The 19,899-nt window shown below is 49.7% G+C and overlaps 1 protein-coding gene across 2 annotated transcripts in view; it reads right to left on the reverse strand.

The window, feature by feature from the left end:
* EP400 (E1A binding protein p400) overlaps positions 1-19,899 on the reverse strand; it is a 657,563-nt gene that overhangs the window by 235,932 nt on the left and 401,732 nt on the right. For both annotated transcript variants that reach the window (XM_086942653.1, XM_086942654.1), the window contains 2 exons: positions 10,422-10,595; positions 9,423-9,470 (listed from right to left, as the gene is read on the reverse strand). In XM_086942653.1, coding sequence (XP_086798779.1) covers positions 9,423-9,470; positions 10,422-10,595 — 222 coding nt within the window. The remainder of the gene's footprint in view (positions 1-9,422; positions 9,471-10,421; positions 10,596-19,899) is intronic.

The following is a 19,899-nucleotide window of genomic DNA, read 5'->3' on the forward strand; positions in this document are numbered from 1 at the left end:
CTTGGCATTTTCTTTATGCTTTTCCTGCATAAATTGTTGCAGTTCCTTAAAGACAATGCCTTGTTCATCACTCACACTCTGGGTATGTGTCTTTTGCTTCTTTGGAGCCGGTGGTTGTGAGAAACCCACAGCCCTGGCATAGATCAGTCACCCCTCTAACCAGCAACCACCAACTAGAGGCCCCCTAAATCCCAATGGATAACACTGTGCCTCAGCACTATGCACCCGGCCGCTCTAGTGCCGCTGAGGGTGTAACAAGAGTGCGTCCTTGACCCTGGGGGACCCCTGAGTCTAACCCTAGAATAACAACTCCCACAACTAAGTACTTACCTTTGAACCAATTACACTATTTTCCTCCATAGGATAACATTGACTATTTTTCTATGAAAAGTTTCAAAGTGTGGAGTTGGAAAATCTATGAAAACCTTTTACAACTGTACTAAATAACAAAACCGCTTTTACTTACCCGTTTACAGGAAATGTCCAAGTGTAGTATCCAGATATACTACACTGTGTAAGATAAGTAATCTGAAAGTAATGTACTGGTCATTTTACTAAAAAGCCCATTCAAAGTATATGCACTGTATTACCAAAGCATTGCATTTCTCAGTAGCAGTTCTGTAAATCAAAAGAGTGCATATACAATTACAATCCAAACTGTGTTCAAACTGTTTATTTATTGCAAAGTATTTATCACTTACCTGTGCCAGGCTTGCTTGGTTCTAGGAAATAAAATAACTAAAAGAATATTTTTATACAAAAACAATTGGTCTGAAGTTCAGTCTTTGTGTGTTTGACATCATTTACTGACTGAGTGTGTACAACAAATGCTTAATACTATCCTCTGATAAAGTATTACTGCTCGACCATACTACCATAAATAGAGACTTTTCTTCTGGTCTTAAGAGTGCCCATGTTGTTTTTCAGTCCTTGGCACTGAGGTCTGCATCTATTCCGTTGTGCACAAGGCAAAGTGTTTCTTCAGATCTGATGATTTTCTTGGGGTCACAGCCTGCTTGGCATCCTTCGGTGGCGATGTGCTTGCCGGTGCTGATTTATGCTTCTGTACCGATGTGTCAGTTGGAGCAGACTTAACTTTAGGTGCTGGTGAATCAGTCGACATTGACTTATGCTTAGGTAACGGCGAAGAGCTGGAACTGTGCCTGTGCTGTGGCCTGTTAACCCAATTGGGAACGAGAACATTCTCTTCCCTTCTCGGCTCAGAAGCGTGATCACGGTGCTGGCCTGAGCCAGAGCGCTGTGGCGCACCAGGGCGTGGTCGGGGGTGGTGGAGGTGAGTGATAAGTTTTTCTTTACCCAGGGGCCTATCATACTCCTGGTATGTGGCGTTATCTTGATCCTCTGCCCAGAATCAGAGCTAAGCCTTGGCGATTTGGACCCCTCTTCATGCACCAGAGTGTGTTCTTATCCAGAGGATGAAGAAGCATATAGTGGAGGCTGGCCATGACCACCCCACCACCTACTGGAGCACCTGCTTCGCTTTCCACGTCGCTGTTGTGCGAGAGCTCCGCCTCGGCTGCCAGTTCCATGGTGTGTGGCAGGTGTCAACCCCTACTGGTCCGAAGAGTCGTCTTGCTTTTAAATGGTGCACAAGTCGCGCACTCCTCCTCTTTTTGCTCCAGAGAAAGCCATAAATTACACACCTTGTGTGCATCAGAGTGTGCGTATTTGGCCCCGCACCGAGGACACATTCGGAAGAGGTCCTTTTTCATCTCCATCACCCGGAAATGGTCATTCTCGATGCATGTGTGTGTATCGGCTCCTAGAATCCGTGAGTGTTGTCTAGTGTCGTGATCTTTGTTGACCGTAGGTCACGTGGACGTCGAATGCTGCAGAGCTCCGATGCTGTCCGTCTGAGCCCGATGGAGGAAAAATCTTTCTAACAAATGAGCCGTTGTACATGCACAATACCTCGAGGAGGGGGGGTTGGGTACGAGTTACTTACCTTCGGTAACGATGTATCTGGTAGAGACTATTCTAGCCGCAGATTCCTTCACGTAGAATTATCCCCAGGCATGAGAATGGATCCGGAAAACATTTTGCCACAGCATCCCTGCACGACGGGGGGTTGGAGCGGCAACACGCTAATCCACCCAGGCATCGTCCGCGTATGTGACGTTAGCGAGGTCACATAAGCCCCACCCCGGAGTTCCTACGTCAGTTTTCTTCGGATAACTATTCCGCACCACAACACAGAGCCACCAGACAAAAACTGAGGGAGCATGGGAAGAGTGTGCGAAAGAATAGAAAAATAGGAAGACACCATATGGAACAGTGCAACACTGCAGTGTCCAGAGGCAGAAGAAGAGAGCAGTGCCCTGAACAACCATCATGTCAGCACGTAGGTAACCACTCACCTTCCCCCGTATACAAGGAACATGCGTAAAAAGTCATGACACATGTAGCAGGCCTACAACCCCCATGCAGAAACAAGGGGGGGGGGGGCAGTCCCAAAACGGACAGGAACAACTAACCTCCAAGACCCCGCGGCATAGAGTCCAACCACCCCCCAAGGAACAAGCTCAAGGCATGACCAGATGACCCCAAAACAGAGTTTAGCAGGGGGGCCAGGACCCCCAGCAGCAAGAGGAAGGGAAGCGAGGGGAGGCAGAGATTGAAGGCAAACCGCCCCAAACCTGGAGCAGCCAGAGCAGCGGTGAACAGGAGCACCGTAACTCCATCCTCCAAAGAACCAAGAGGAGGAACGAACAGCAACAAGACTGAACCACCCGTCAAGAGCAAGAAGGCACTCACAGGAGACATAGCTCCCCACTGGGAGGCGAGTACCGAAGACCAACCCAAGGGTCCTTGCAGAACGGGGAAGAAGGGTGGGCCGTAAAGGAATCTACGGCTAGAATCGTCTCTACCAGATACATTGTTATCAAAGGTAAGTAACTCGTACATCTGATAGAGACAACTAGTCACAGATTGCTTCAGGTAGAATAGATACTCTAGCCATACCCACGGGAAAGAAGGACCCCACCATCCAGGACAGAACAGAGGATCCCACAAGGGACCAGACCTGCGGACCAGGTAAGTAACCTGGTCCCTTCCAGGCAAGAGGAGCCCCCACAAGCAGAACACCACCGACCCCAAGAGGGATGGAGGAAGAAGAAAGAAGACTAAAGAGGCCCTTACACTCATAAGAGAGGTGCCAAGGGCAAGGCCAGACAGGCCGAAGCACCCCACACCCCTCCAAGGCAACAAAGCTGCCATCCAAAGCCAGGAGAGAAGCTCAGAGGGCCCAAGGAAATGAAGGAAAAGAAGGCGAGCCCACCCCAGATGGAAGGCAACAGGCCAACCAGAGCAGCGCCAACAGACATAAGCCTCCAGAAGCAAGAAAGAAAAGCCCGGGCCCCAGGAAGACCGGGCGGGCGACGCCTGACAAGAGAGCACAGAATCATCCCAGCCCACAGGACAGCAGCAGGAAGGTGTGGAAATGCCCGGACACACCACCAAGAGGTGCTGCGCACACAACCTCAAGAAGCAATAGCAACATTCACAAAAGCTATAGAGAACAGGCACCCAAAGGCTACCAAAACTCCCTAGCAGAGCGCATAATATATAACAGCTACCACTACCCCACATAAGGTACGTTAAGTCCCAAGCCAAGACATGGGAACCCTCTTTGGAAGAACTTATGCAGAGGAAGGAAAAACGAAAGAACAACAGGGGAAAAAAAAAACACAGAAGGCTTGTCAGGCAGCCTGAGAGAAAAACAGAAGGCCTAATCTCAGGACCAATTTGGTGCAGATAACGCAAGCAAAACACACACAGTCAACAAAGGGCCGTCCAGCAGCCAACAACGCCATAGTCCCAGCAAGGAGGACTCGAATGGCCAGAAAACACACACCACAGCAAGGGCAACCAGCCCAAAAGAAGGTTCAGAACCAGCTCAACTCAGCAGCCACTGAGGAGGAGGAGGAGGAGGAGGATAAGGCGGAGAAGGAGGAGGAGGAGGAGAAGGAGGAGGAGGAGGAGGAGGACGAAGCCCTGCCAGGAACCTTTGTATGGTGGAGTCAGCCGGGGCATTAAACAACAGGCTGCTATCAAACGGGAGATCAATGAGCTGCTCCCAAATATTCTTGGGGAACACGCCATCCGAAAGCCAAGCATGGCGGCGGAGAGTGACTGAGGAAGCCATGGCCCGGCCCAGTACCTCCGAAATGTCCAGAGCAGAGCAGAGAATAAACGCAGCTAGCTTCCGGCCATCCAAAGCATGATACCCTAAGCCCACCTGAACAGTCTCTTGAGAAGCTGTAGATCCCAAGGACTTCGCAGAGTCCCACAAACAAGAGGAAGCCCTAGCCAGTAAACACAAGGTGTTAAGGGCCCGCACGGCAGCGCTGGTCGAGGCGAACATGTTGCGCCCCCAAGAGTCCAGCCAGTGGGCCTCCTGGGACAGTGGAGTCAACATTGGGGCAGGGAGGGAGAAGCAGTCCGCAAAAGTGGACTAGCGGCAGAGGGGTGAAGGGAAAGACACGCCGGGTCACACGGCGCCGGAAGGTGCCGATGCAGAAGGTGTTGAGGCACCGGATTCCCTGAGGCGAGACGCCTCCGAGCCCCCGTCAGGGAAGAAAGGAGCGAACCCTCAAAAGGAAGCAAGATCTCCCTCCCACCAGAGCCCTAGTGGAGAACCTCCAAGAGATGGTCCGCCGGAAAGTGAGGAATCTGGTCGCCCATGCGCAGAATGCCAACAGTCGTGGACACCGCGTGAGCGAAGGCCGCACCCGCCTCCGTAGGTCCCAGTGGTGGCGAAAGCAGCTCCTCCGTGGGCGACAGCTGCAAACTAAGTCGACCGTCTCCGAAGCCAAGCGGGATGGGCAAAGGCCAGACCTGGAGTCAGAAGGAACCCAAGAATGGGGGACTTGTCGCTCCTTCAACGAACACCTCTGCCTCAGAAATGGCGGGGAGCCACCCTTCGATGACGCCGGTGAAAAAAACACCACACAGAGGCCAGTCGCCCGGGAGGACGACACCAATATGCAGCCGACCTCTGGAGAAGAGGGTGCGTCTGAAGACGAATCCGCGGCACGACCCCTGTGTGGAGCCGTAGAGTCCGCCGTCTGAGGAAGGGCGCCAACACCATCTGGCACCGAAGAAGACACTGGACACGATTCCTTCAAGTCACACCACGCCAGGTACCAAAGCGGAGCCGGAGCCGAAGTGGACAAGGGGCGGCGTCGGAACGACACCGACTCAACCTCCGCCGAGGCAGCCGCCTGCGTGGAGGAACGAGAGGGACCAGGGGAGTGACACGAAGCCCTCCACCAGGCCCGGCCCAGAATGTGGAGGAGGTGGCCCGGCAACCCATGCGGCGGCGTCTTAGACGATTGAACCTCCGACTCGGCAGCTGCCTAGGAGGAGGGACGAGAGGGGCCCGGATGAGACGAGGGGTCCCCACCCCGCTTCGACCCAGTAAGGGATGAGGAGAGGTCACAGACCCCTGTGGCACCACCCAGAGCATGCAACGGCGCCGTGGCAGCATCAGCCCAGCCATGGACAAAGCTTTCGCCTGCCCAAGGGCCGAGCGGGGCTTGGGGATGCGACCTGAGCTCTGGCGACCTCCCGCAACACCACAGGGACTCCCACTGGAGTTTGGGGTAAGGCAGAGGTGCCGTGGCCTGAAGGAGGGACCCCAGAGGGGCCGTACCCCAACAGCACCACATCCTCCAAGCCTGGATCAAAACCAGTCAGTGCTGGGGCCGAGCCGCCGCTGAGGGCCCCGCGCAAGGCAAGGAATTCGCTGACGCCCCAGGAGGGGAAGGAGGAGGAGACGCCAGAGAGCCCTGCAAAGCTGCCGGGTATGTCTCCATCTGGACTCTTGACGCCCCATCAACGGGAAACGGTGGATAGGAGGACGGCATGCGGGGCCGCATCACCCGCGGAGAGTCCACGCCTCCGGCAGGCCTAACACCAGCCCCCGGGGACAAACTGCGACACTTACCCACAGGGAAGTGACGTTCGTGCGACATCAGAGAAGGGCGAGGACAACAACAACAGCCGTATCTGAAGCAGTCTGTCGAGGCTGACAGAGAAGAGGAAGCCAACCTGGCGAGACACGCCGAGAGTAGTTTTATCCGGCACTCCCACCGTGAGTTCGGCTTCAACTGTTGGCATGCCTCACAATCAGTGGTGTCGTTATCCTCCCCTAAACACCAAATACAAATGAAGTGAGGGTCCGTCGCCGACATAAAACGCCCACACAACGTGCAAGTCTTGAAGCTCGAAGGAATTCACACACTGTTCCACCAAAAGAGACAATGATGAAGAAAAAAGGGCCCAAAACTGTCCCATTGCATGGACCGGATCCGCGGTGCACGCAGAAAAAGGAAAAAACTGACGTAGGCATGCCGGCGTGGGGCTTATACGACCGCGCTGATGTCACGTACGATGACGACGCCTGGGCTGAGTCTCGCGATGCCCCCCAGCGCACCGGGATGCTGTGGCAAAAAGTTTTCTGGATCCGGTCTCACGCCTGGGGATATTTGTACGTGAAGGAATCTGTGGTTAGTAGTCTCTATCAGATATGACGAACAGCACTGATCATAAAACATCTGCAAAGAAAAACAACTTGCAAAGTCCAGGCGCAACACTAGATGGCAGGCATAGCATGTGTATTTGCAGCCAACACATGGTACAAATATACTATTTCACCTCCTGCTAGAATTCAACATTCTTAACAGCTATAGACCTACAAAATATTTTTGCCTGCGAAACAAAGGTGCTCAATATACGTGCAAGCTCAGCATCTGTAAAGTGTGATGTTCCCAGAAAAATACTCTCTAATAGTAATTTTCAAATCTCTAAATCACACAGTACAAACAGAGAGAGAAACGAAAAGCAAATAAGATATTAGAACACACATGAGATGATAAGAAAGAAAGGAAAGGAAAGTAAGACCACCACAAGTTTGGAGAAGAAACCAGGGAGATGAGGACAGGGAAGGGCTCAGAACACAGGAGAACCTAGGAGAATATGGAGAAAATAGGACACATAGTATGTTAGCCAGTCATTCACAAGAGGGAGAGACCGTTACGTTTGACTAGCCTACTCTTAGTCTCTCTTCCTCCATACTAATGGTATACTCATTTGAAAACCGGAAGGGGCCAGTAGACATATGCACAGGATGTCTGTCTTTTTGAAATGTGAAGCCAAGGTGAAACAGTGCCTCCCAAACAGGCCTACCTCTTCAAGAGCTCTGATCCGCCAAGTATTTGGAAAATATTGCTCTAAGCTTTCTTGTATTTGAGCAGAGAACTGTGAGTCAGCTGGTGTTTGAAGCAGCAGCTGCGACTGACTTCTTGTGCGCCACCAGGAATAAAGGTTGGACCAAACAAGGATCGCCAGTTACGCTTGCAATGCTTATACTTGGAAAGCAGTTCTTGATCAAGGAGACTCAGTCTCACAGTGACAATACGAAGCTACAATTTCTCCTGTGATACAGACAAATGTTCGGTACAAGCCACTGCAGACAAAGCTTTAGGCTGCACCCTGAGAAACTAGCTAGAGGATGAAGCTGAAAACAGTTCAGCACGCCAGGTATATTTAGGAACAGTGTCATGAGGCCCAGTCAGGTAGAAGACACTAAATGAATGTCTGTCAACCCCGTAGGTCCCCCAAGTTGGAAGGCTTGGCTACTAACCCAGTGTAAGAACTGGTACCTTAGCGAAAGTTCTACTACAAGTCTTATTGCTGAAGACCTGACAGCAAGCCCCAGTGAAAGCTTCTTGAGATATCTTCTAGTATCAAGACTTGGCACACAAACCGGGCATCAAAGAGTATCTATCTTACTAAGGTACGGGGATGCTAACAAAGAAAAGAAACCAAAAAAGGGAAAAAAGGTGAACTGGGGAGTACTGCTGTGTTAAGACGAGAACCCTCACTCACCCAAGGGTGACAACCTTCATCATAGGGTCCCCTCTTCAAACTGGGACCGCAAGGTACCCAGTGTGGGCTACAACTCAGCGTAGGAGAGGATCGGGGTTTTTTGTGTCATCCACACTACAAATGTTTTCTAAATTGTAGGGGAGGGAGGGGCAGAGTGCAAACAAAAAACTAGTCCGTGGTTAAAACTATCTCTTGGTGGGCGAGTACACTTTTTATTCTGGTGCCCCTAATGGACAGGATTGAAAACAAGCACGGTGAGATAGAGATATGAATATTCTCCAATTCTATCATCTGGTCGACATGTTTCTGCCTACTTAGTTCATTCTCAGATTAACACAGCAGTGCTCCCCAGTTCACCTTTTTCCCCCTTTTTATCAGGTTTCCTTTCTTTGATACCATCTCCGTACCATAGGGAGATAGATTGTGTGGAGTAGTACGTTGGGTGGTGTTTAAATACAATAATAAGACCCTTCATTGTGAGATAATACATCAGAGAGTATTGTCTGCTCACTGAAGAGTCCTTCCAGCTTTCCGTGCACTGGGATCTGTGTGCAGGGAGTTTTGCACACACTGATCTTCTGTGCTTGTAAATCCTATTTCTTGTATGTTATTTTAGATGACCCCAGGTGAGCGACTTATAGAATTGCAAGGTGGCAAAGAACGGTGAGCCCCAAGCACTAACAGCAGTACTTATGAGTGCCGCTCTTCAGAGAAATTAAATCTATATCCTGTAAATCTTTGCAAATACTAGAAAAACTGCTGCACATAAAATCAGGCAGGGAACTGGCAGCAGATGGGCATTGATCATAATATAGATAAAAACATGGCATTTGAGAAAAACTCAAGGGTTAGTCAGTGTCATCCAAATCCCTTTAGCAGAAAGAAAAAATGGGGAGAGATGAAAGGCAGAATGAGTACTGGGATCAGAGTACAGACACAGGCTGACCCCACATTTGCGTGAAATTTCTGGGGCATACCTATGCTTTTGCACAGGTACTCTGGCATTCGCTTGTGTTTGCAATGACAATCCATTAGTACAAAGGAAGAGTGACTGCACACTGGAGTATATTTTAACCCGTCCATTGCAACATTATTTTCCGGATGTCCATTAAACCCACTTTGTACTATTCTGAAACGGAAATGTGTTTGACCTCTCCCAACCAAACCAGAAAGGAAGAAATGCAACATTACGTGAATTTATGCCATCACAGACTTTGCCTGATATCTCCCTACCCTCAACCAAATGCATTTTATGCTTCTCCACAGGTTCGAAAGCCAATCTATATGAAGTGGAAGCTTTTTTCAGAGAGGTGAAGCATAAAATTCTATACCCTGAGAAGTATTCTTTATTGTGGAGGATGAAGGTGGGGAAATGAAGTGTTATTTGACTAAAAAAAAGTGAAACCAAGATCAAATGACCACCCCATGAGGACATCCAGCTTGGTTAAAGCAGGGTATCTCCAGCGTTCTGATCAGCGCATGAGAATTTATGCTAACTGTCGAACACGTACCTTAAAAATATTCTTTGCTTTCTTCTTAGGGCTCACTTCAAAAACGATCTGCAAAAGAAAAGATTGGGGCTGTTCGTTTTCAGCGTGATTTAGCTCCACTGTGTGGTTACTATAGCTTTCTGGTCCAATTGGTACAAATTTCCAGTCAGATGCTGGTCAACGTTTGTGTGAAAATTTAGGCCCAGGGCTGGCCTTGGGATGCAGAGACAGCATGACCGATTTTAGTCTCATTATCCTATAAACCTCTTTGGGCTGGTTCCATAAATAGGCAATAGATGAAAAATCATGGACTGAACGAGGCACAATGAATGCCTCACTCAGAAATGTATCTTAGGGAAACTGCTTTTTGAGGTCTAGTCTCACAGAGACCATTTCCACTGCTTCCTGTGAAAACTCTGACAACTTCTTCCATACAACAATTAATAAGAAATGTGCTAGATTCTCAAAGCGCACATGCAATACTTCCTGGCACCAGCCAAGCAGCTTGCTTCATCCCTCATAATTCTTATCAGTAGATTGACTAGGTTGGATGAAAGAACCTCTACCATAAGAGGAGCAGACATAGAAAATGAGTTCAACATCTTCTGTGGGGATTAATGTCTGCACATGTAATCCGGACCTCAAAGCATCTGTTTATTTACAAAAAGAGGGACAATGATGCCTTAACTGCATCCTTTGAGGAAGGACCTATCATTGTGGCCGTCATGTGAATACTTTTCTAGCATAATTTACAGGAAGGAAGTAAAAAAATGAATTTAAAAAAAAGCAGAAACATTTTAATATTTTCCTAGGTTTCTTTTTTCAATCTGTGGTTAAACATATAAGGAGGAACAAAATCGACTAACTTATTGCTACTGGATAAATTCCCAGACCGCAGCCAAAATGTTCACACAAAGGATGCCGGTAGGAAAGTTTGTGCCAAATGATTAATAACGCTAGCTGTTTTGTGACTTCAACATCCATCAAACATAACTGAAAAAACAATCATAAAAACCTCACCTTTCCTTCTTCCCTCGGGATAATGACATTTTCATAGCGGCTTCGGCACTGCTTCGAGGATCGGTGGATGCGACTGCAAGAGTTGACCACATCACTAACAAGGTCCCAGTTGGCTGTGTGCGCTGGTGACACAATGGCAAGGTTCAACGGCAGCTCCAACAGCTGCTTCACGGCCTGACAAGCAGAAGGGAAGAGAGATCAAGATATGAAGAATTTGGGTTCAAAATGATGCTCAATGACTGAAGGCGGCAAAAATAATTGTAACCAAAAAACTGCATCAAACTAAAACGACAGGAACAATAAATTTAAGTTAAGTTGAACGTTGTTATGCAATACTTGGATAAAGTGGCATAATATTAAAATATAGGTTCTTTCCAATTTTTCTGATGATAGGCCTCTTTAGACTAAAAGCCAACACTAAACTTACCTACCAACAACCGGAACAAACAGACCAACAAAAATCAGCTCAACCATTCAGAAGACAAAGTGCAGCTCAAGCAAAAAACAAACACCCAGGTATAAGCATATTCAATAGAAGCTTGAAAACCCTACTCCAACTTTCACAGCCATCTCTCTTGACATGGGGACACAACAGCAGATGCCTCATCAAATATCAATACATAAGTAACTGGCATCTCCTCTGCCACCAGCTAAGCCGTGATAACCATGCCCTAATCAAAGACTTCAAGTACATTACCCTACATCTCTCAAGAGGCCTGGCTAACCCGAAACACTCATCTCTCTAGAATTGTTGATCTCTTGGACCACACCACCATCTTCAAACACAGAGTACAGGCACAACACTAGATGGCAGGAGTATGGAGAGGAAGTTGATCTACAGCCACATAAGCTAGTAACACCCTTGTGGATGAACCAGACTCTTAATCTTCTAACAATGTTTAAAAGGATGCTCTCGGGGACTACAACAATGAAATGTACAAAAAAACAAAAGTTAGTTCTAACCTGGAATAATCAGGGTTCAACTAGCTTTTCATCCCTCCCACACACAGGTAAGGCACAAACTGAGTGTAGTCTTTTGATAAAACATTAAAGTAAAATATTGAAATTATACCAGAAACCTTTGATTCTGTATCTAAAGAAACAAGATGCATGGTGCATCAAAGCCAGATAGCTCATAGTAACATTTTCTTACAAGCCAAATTCTAGAAAAACAATATCAGGTAACAATCAGTCAATGCAGAGGGCCATACTGTCTGGAGGCTCTTGACTAAGGGCTGGCAAATCATTTGAGAAACAATCTTGGCAGGCCATGGTACAACAAACAGTATTAGGATTCTGTCTGACCAGATTATTTGTGCTTCTATGGATGTAGCAGAAATAAGGAGGAAAGGGAGCAAACTGTCTCACATCCCAGAACTCAGCTGGCCCCAATTCATAATGGTAAATGCAGTGCATAACATGGGCTTACTCTTCACCCTTGTTGGTACAGCTCGTGCTGTGCATCTCTACACACGTTTCGGATGATTGTTATTCTGTAGTATAGAGAAACAAGTCACACTACTGGCTGCACCAACGCTGAAGTTTATGTTAGTTTCTCAGTCGTAACAGAGCAGATGAAACATGTTTGAACCTGATGACTGAGTAAAACATTCTTAGGTAGAATCTGTATTCTGGGACCAGGAGTCAACTGGAAACTGAAAATTATTCTTCAAACAAAAACAACTTACAACACCTGAGCTCAACGCCTGCTGGGAATTTGAGGCCAGACTGCATACCAGAGAGAGCTGGAGTGAAGTTGAAGATCTGATGCATGACCTTTTTAAAGGCAGAAATCTACTGAAAAGTTGATGAGTGCCCAGAGAACTCGGAGCACATCAGCGTTAGAGACAGCACTGGATCCAAAGAGGATGGCAAATGCAGAGTCCGGTTCCTCGAATTTCAAACGTGTAACCATTACATGGAGCAAGTCTAAAGAACTTAGGAGAACTTTACATACACTTCTGCTTTTCTTTGACATATCGCTCAAATATGACTTCGACTTACCTGACAAGAGCAACTTGGAGTGGGATTAATTTAGCTTGTGGTTTACAACTTAGTATGGCCTCATGCTCCTAAGGGACCTCAGTTGCAATAAGCAGTAGTTCTCTTAATCGTGAAGGGTACCAAGACAGAATGACAGTGGTGGTCCATTACCAAAATATGCATACAAAACTCTAGGCATGGACTGAAACCTGAAACCAATCAATCAATCAAACATTTGTAAAGTGCACTACATACCCGCGAGGGTCTCAAGGCGCTGGGGGGGGGGAAGGAGGGGGGTGGTGCTACTGATCGAACAGCCAGGTCTTGAGTATCCTCCTGAAGGTCAGCAGATCTTGGGTCTGTCCTAGGCTAAGTGGGAGGATGTTCCATGTCTTGGCGGCGAGGTCGGAGAAGGATCTCCCGCCGGTGGTTGTTCTTCGGATGCGCGGGACGGTGGCGAGTGAGAGGTCGGCCGAGCAAAGCTGGCGGTTCAGGATGTAGAAGGAGAGCCGTCTGTTGAGGTAGGCAGGGCCGGTCTTGTGGAGTGTTGTGTGCGTGGATGAGGAGCTTGAAGGATATCCTCTTGTTGGCGGGGAGCTAGTGCAGGTTTGTCAAGTGGGGGTGATGTGGCCGTGTCGTGGTACATCGAGGATCAGTCGTGACGAGGCGTTTTGGATGTGTTGTAGTCATCTGATGAGCTTGGTCGGGGCACCCGCATAGAGGGCATTTCCGTAGTCGAGTCTGCTGCTGACGAGGGCCTGGGAGACTGTCTTTCTTGTATCTGTCGGAATCCATCTGTAGATCTTGCGGAGCATGCAGAGGGTGTTGAAGCAGGAGGAGGGGACGGCGTTGACTTGCTTGGTCATTGAGAGCGTTGAGTCGAGGATGTTTCTGAGGATGCATGCGTGGTCGGTGGGTGTCGGGGATCCCCCCAGTGCCGTTGGCCAACAGGAGTAGTCCCAGGCTGAAGAGTTGGAGCCGAGGATGAGGCCCTCGTCTTGTCCGAGTTCAGCTTCAGACGGCTGATCTTCATCCAGTCGGCGACGGCCTTTATTTCTTCGTGGAGGTTGGCTTTGGCGGTGATGGGGTCCTTGGTAAGGGAGAGGATCGTTTGAGAGTCGTCGGCGTAGGAGATTATGTTGAGGTCGTGCTGTCGGGTGACATGTGAGAGCGGGGTCATATAAATGTTGAACAGTGTCGGGCTGAGGGAGGATCCCTGGGGTACAACGCAAATGATCTCCGAGGCTTTGGAACGGAACGGGGGAGGCGGACGTTCTGGGTTCTGCCGGAGAGGAAGTAGGTGGTCCATTCCAGAGCCTTGTCTCGGATCCCTGCGGCGTGGAGGCTTGCGCGTAGAGTGCAGTGGTAGACAGTGTCGAACGCGGCGGAGACGTCTAGGAGGATGAGTGCTGCGGTCTCACCGTTGTCCAGCAGGGTCCTGGTGTCGTCGGTGGCGATGAGGGCAGTCTCGGTGCTGTGGTTGCTGCGAAACCCTGACTGGGAAGGGTCCAGGATTCCGTTTTCTTCGAGGTATCGGGTTAGCTGTCTGTTGGCCGGGAAAAGGAGCAGAGAGATAGGCCGGACGTTCTTGAGGTCTCTTGGGTCTGCCTTAGGTTTTTTGAGTAGGGTGTTGATCTCGGCGTGTTTCCAGCTCTCTGGGAAGGTCGCGGTCTCAAGGGCGGAGATTGATGACGTTGTGCAGGTGAGGTGCGATGGAGCCGCTTGCTTTGTTGAAGATGTGGTGCGCGAATGGGTCTGACGGAGAGCCGGAGTGGATTGTGCTCAAGGTCTTGATGGTGTCATCGAAGCAAACGCTGAACCAGGCTAGCAGGGGGTCGTGGTCGATGGTGTGTGGAGGGACTGTTGTGTACTTGTCTGTTGGGGTTGTCTGGGTGATGAAGCTGTTGTGGATGTCTGCTATCTTGCGGTGGAAGAAAGTGGCGAGGGAGTCGCACAGGGCTTGCGACAGCGGGATGTCGTTTGTGTTGGAGCTGGGGTTGGAGAGTTCCTTCACGATGTTGAAGAGCTCCTTGCTATTGTGTGTGTTGTTGTTGAGGCGGTCTTTGAAGGAGGTCCTGAGTGCGTCGTTGGTGCTAGTCGAGTCCCTGATGCTGTTCTCATGGACAATGGCAATTCCTCCTCTGACTCCGTTGGTGCGGTCTCTGCGGGTAATCTTGTAGCCGTCTGGGATGGCAGTGGCGAGGACTGGTGCGGAGGAGTTGTTTAACCAGGTCTCGTCAGGAAGGCGAGATTCGGGGATGATGTGTTGAGCAGGTCCCAGAGCTCGACAGCGTGTTTGTGTGCGGAGCGGGTGTTCAGTAGTATGCATCCGAGGTGGTTGGGGTCTTTCATGGCGTGTGGTTCGTTGGCACGGAGGCTGGTCTAGCTGCAGTTCCGGCAGGTGAAGGGACAGTGTGTGCGTTTCGGGGTGGCTTTGAAACAGGTGTGGGTCCGTCCGGAGTTGAGAGCATGCAGAGTGCTGGCGTCGTAGTGGCGGCCGTCGTCGTGGCAGGGGCCAGGCGTTCTGGCGCGGTCCAGGCGCCTTCGGCGCGGCAGCGGCCCGCTGCGCGCATCCACTGCTAGGCAGCGCAGTGGCAGGTATATTTGGGGAGGTGGGAGGGAGGAGCAGTGAGTGGGCAGTCAGGGGACGCAGTGGCGGGGGCGGTGAGGGACGATGAAGGGAACAGAAGGCAAAAGGGCACAAAAAAAGAGGGAAAAAGAGTGGCACAAAAGGCAAGAGGGCACAGAAATACAGGGAAAATATGAGTGGCACGAAAGGCAAAAAGGGCACAGAAATACAGGAAAAACGAGTGGCACAGAAGGCAAAAAGGGCACAAGAATACAGGGGCAGCTGAGAGACAGAAGGCGAAAACGGGCAGAGAGGCACAGGGGCAGCAAGGGGACGCGCGCAGCTTGATGTCAAATTGCTTTCCCTAACGTCAACCTCTTGCTTGATTACTGAGCTGAGAGCTTGAACGTTTGATCTCAGATCTGTGCTTTTAAATTTTTTATTTGTACCCTACTGATAACGAAGCTGTGTTTTTAAAATTTGACTCTTAGAACTTATTTTGCTTCACATACTCTTGTGATGCCTTACCTTGCACTGTGCACTTCGTACTCGCTTGGGTTCGAACGCCGGCATCCCGGTACACCACAGGGTCTCCCCGCTTGTTGAGGAGGGTGCCGGCGCCTCTGATCCTCTACACCTGGCAGCTGGGGAGGTTGGGGGCGGATCCACTGGTCAGCGCTCAAGCACGCCCAGCACTACTTAACTGGCATGCCTTTCCCCTTGCACAGCGGACACGTGCAGCTTGATGTCAATTGATTTCCCCAACGTCGACCTCTCGCTTGATTACTAAACTGAGAGCTTGAACCTATGATCTATGCTTTTTAAAATTTGTATTTGTACCCTACTGATAACGAAGCTGTGTTTTTAAAATTTGACTCTTAGAACTTATTTTGCTTCACATACTCTCAGGATTCCCTACTGCACTGTGCACTTTGTACTCGCTTGGGTTCAAACGCCGGCATCCCGATCCACCACGGAGTCTCCCTACTTGTTGTGGAGGGTGCCGGCGCCTCTGATCCTCTACACCTGGCAGATGGGGGCGGAGCCACTGGTCAGTGCTCAAGTGCGCCCACCACTACTTAACTGGCATGCCTTTCCCCTCGCGCAGCAGGCGCGCCGCCGGCACGACAAAGGCAAGCCCGTCTGCCCCCGGCCGGGGTCAGGGGCCAACCATTATGCCCATTTTACCACCTATACAGCATCTGAGTTGCGAAACTTGCAGGATAACTGGCCAATCAGCACTAGTACCAGGGCGTCTGTCAACAAACTAGGGATCCTGTACCTCCGAGACTTCTTCCCAGAGTTCCATGCCAGGCCTGCTGAGCTGGGTCCTCTCATCACCAATAAGGACCCTCCTGAATCTACCAGCCCAGAGCCCCTGGCAGAGGGGACTTTTGTCATCACCTACCTAAATACCCGCTCTACGGTGAAGCACCAACTCGAAATCTTCCAATTACTGGATTCTGACAAACCGGACATACTTCTTTTGTAGAAACCTGGCTTACTGCTGATTCTGCCCCCGACATCCTCGCAGCTGTTCCAACAGGCTATTACATACTCCAGGCCTACAGGTCTTCGGGCAAGCCTGGGGCAAGGTGGCAGCCATTATTCACCATAAACATAAGTTTACTGCTCTAGGGATCACTGGTATACCCCTGGTTGACAGCCTCATTCTAAAATTTGAATCCCCCTTTAACTGTGCCCTTTTCTACCGACCTCCGCACCACATGCCTTCATTTCCTCAACTACTAGGCAAATTCATTTCCGAATTAGTTATCAACCACGCCAGGATCATTACTCTCTGAGACTTCAATTACTGGCCAACCGACACGCATGAGAGTGCCAGCTCCATAGAATTCACGGATCTCCTATCAGGCATTAACTGTATCCAACATGTGCACAAGGCCACTCACATTAAGGGGCACATCCTGGAACAAGTCTGGACCTCCAACCTAGATATCACCCAACCTCTTATTTCCCCATGTGCGTGGTCAGACCATCACCTCATCACATTTGCCATGGCCTGCAACCCCCCCTATCAAATCTTCCCTGGCGGGCAATCTCCTGGCCAGAAACTGGAATCGGGCCAATATTGGCGACTTCTGTACCCTTCTAAAAGCTACATCACCTACTAAACAAGGTTGCCCCCTTTAAGAGAACCAAACTTAAACACCCCCATGATGCTCAACGTTGGTTCTCAGACGACCTGAAAAGGAAAAAGCTGGCACTCAGGCAAGCGGAGCGCAGTTGGAGACAAGACTATGCCCCTGAAAAAAGAACCATTTATGTAACCCTGCTAAAAAACTATGAAGACTCTATCCCCCAGACCAAGGCAACATACTTCTCCTCGAAAATCAAGGACTCAGCTACTAAGACTAAGGACAATTACTATGCGACTCCCTGAACTCGTTTTTCATCGACAAAATTGCCATCATTAAAAGCAGCATTCCCACCACCACACCCCTAACCACCCCCCCTTCTACATGCAAAAATCGCCTTACGCTGGACCAAATCCCCCTGATTTCCAGGGAAGAGTTCCTGGTCCTCCTGAAAAAAGTGGGATCTGGCTCCCCCATCGACTGCTGTCCTCCACATATCCTACAAGAGGCTTTCCTCACCTGCCTTGACCTGCCCCTTTAACCCCTCAACAACTTCCTCAAATAAGGTATTGTCCCAGACACCTTTAAACATGCTGAAATTGTCCCAATCCTGAAAAAAACAAACGCCGACTCCACAGTCCTGAGTAATTTCCGCCCTATCTCCCTACTCCCCTACCTTAGCAAGATCTTAGAGGCCGACGTAACTAACTGTCTTAGCTCATGTATTGAGCACTCTCAGTTTCTCGATTCCCAACAGGCAGGATTCAGACCAGCGCACTCCACGGAGTCAGTCATCCTGGCAGTCATGGACGAGCTAAGGAGAGGAGCCATTAAAAACCATCACCCAGGCCCTGGTACTTCTAGATCTGTCAGCGGCCTTTGACACGGTCGACCATGATCTCCTGATCGACTGTGTCAACAACGCTGGTATCCAGGGCCTGGCTCTTAGGTGGATTTCGCTCCTTCCTACATAATCGTTTTCAGGCAGTTCGTCTTGCCAACTTCTCAGCCAAAAAAGCCAGGTTGACCTGCGGAGTCCCCCAGGGCTCCTCCCTATCGCCCCTCTTAATTAACTTATACATGTAACCTCTGGTTTTGTCCTTACGCAAATTTTAACTATGCGGATGACCTCCAGCTGGTGTTCGAAATTGATTCTTCTTACACTTCAGTTTCTAATTTCCAATCCACCATGATCTCTATTAGCGAATGGATGTACGCCAACCAATTAAAACACAACCCGACAAAACCGAGCTGATCCTGACTGGAGGCACTGCTAACCCCCCCTGGAATTCTAACTTCTGGGCCCCCTCCTAGGCAGCTCCCCTTGCCCAGTAGATGCTGTAAAAAGCCTAGGGGTCATAATCAGCAACGACCTGTCTATGAAACCGCAGATTAGCGCAGTGGTATCTTACTGCTTTTTCCACCTACGCAAAATACGGAAGATCTGCAGATTCCTGACCACCTAGGCCCTGACCCATGTCACTCTGGCCTTGGTTATCTCCCGCATCGATTATGCCAACTCACTCTATGTCGGCATTCCAGCATACCAACTCCACCGTCTACAACTGGTACAAAACCAAGCAGCTAGGCTCATTTTTCATCAACCCAGACATCAACATGTCCGCCCCCTGATGAAGAGCCTCCGCGGGCTTACGGTGGCCAAACGTTGTGCATTTAAATTGGGCTGCACCATTTTTAAAGCCCTCGCTGGTCAGGGCCCAGCTTTCATCTCGTCTAGGATCCATCGCTACGTCCCCATACTCTAACTCTGCTCCTCTCACCTTAACCTGCTCATGACCCTTATCTTCAAACGAAAAAAACACAGTGGACTCATATTTTCATTCCTGGCCCCTCACTTCTGGAACTCCCTTTCGACCGGACTGAGAACAGCAACGTCTTACAACCAATTTATAACACTTCTCAAAACCTTTCTCTTCTCTCAAGTATATGAGTAATAGCTTCTGTCATCTCACCGCTGCCTCCTTCCCGCTCTCAGCGCCATGAAACCGTTTGGTTTAAGTGCGCTCTACAAATATTTTTAACATAACCACACAGGCAGCGTGGGGTACAGAAGGAAAAAACAGGCAGCGACACGGGGGCAGCGAGGGGTAGAGAAGGAAAAACTGGGCAGGGACATGGGGCAGCGAGGGGTACAAAAGGAAAAACCGGGCTGAGAGACACTGGGACAGTGAGGGGAACAGAGGGAGGAAAACTGGCACGGACCACGAACAGGCAGCGCGGGAAGACAGAACAACAGCAGTCACAGACACAACAATGAAATACAGGCAATACAATAAAACAATAAAGCGGAACCTAAGGCCTACCACTGGCCACCAGGGATGAGGAGCAGGGGGTAGCCTGCGGGTGGTGGAGGGCCTCGAACTTCCGTGGCAGCTGGGGCAGGGAGACACAGGCGGTGCTGTGCAGAGGGAGAGCGACCTACCTGGTGGGGTCAAGGGTCCAAGGGTTGTTTTAGGGCGATTCATCTACACACTGCCAAACGTTTGAAAGCAAGAATTTGGTAGAACTGAAATTGATAAAAGGAGCTCAAGATAAGAGGTGAAGGTTGCGTAAAAAGAGGAAATGACATCAGCATTCAATGTGGTGCCTGTTCTGCTCTGGGTCCCACCTTTTCAAAGTTTTTAGGGAGTTGTGACGCACAAGTTACGACTTGTGTAACGATATATCTGTAAGAGACATTAGTTAGTGATAGATTCCTTACCTTAGAATATCCCCAGGCGTCAGACTGGATCCGGAAACTTTTGCGTAGCAGTACTCTTGCGCGTCGGTAGACGACGTCTGCGGCTCCGCGTCCGTCGTCGTGGGT

The sequence above is a fragment of the Lissotriton vulgaris genome, chromosome 11 (assembly GCF_964263255.1).
Source record: "Lissotriton vulgaris chromosome 11, aLisVul1.2, whole genome shotgun sequence".
NCBI classification, from domain to species: Eukaryota; Metazoa; Chordata; class Amphibia; order Caudata; family Salamandridae; genus Lissotriton; species Lissotriton vulgaris.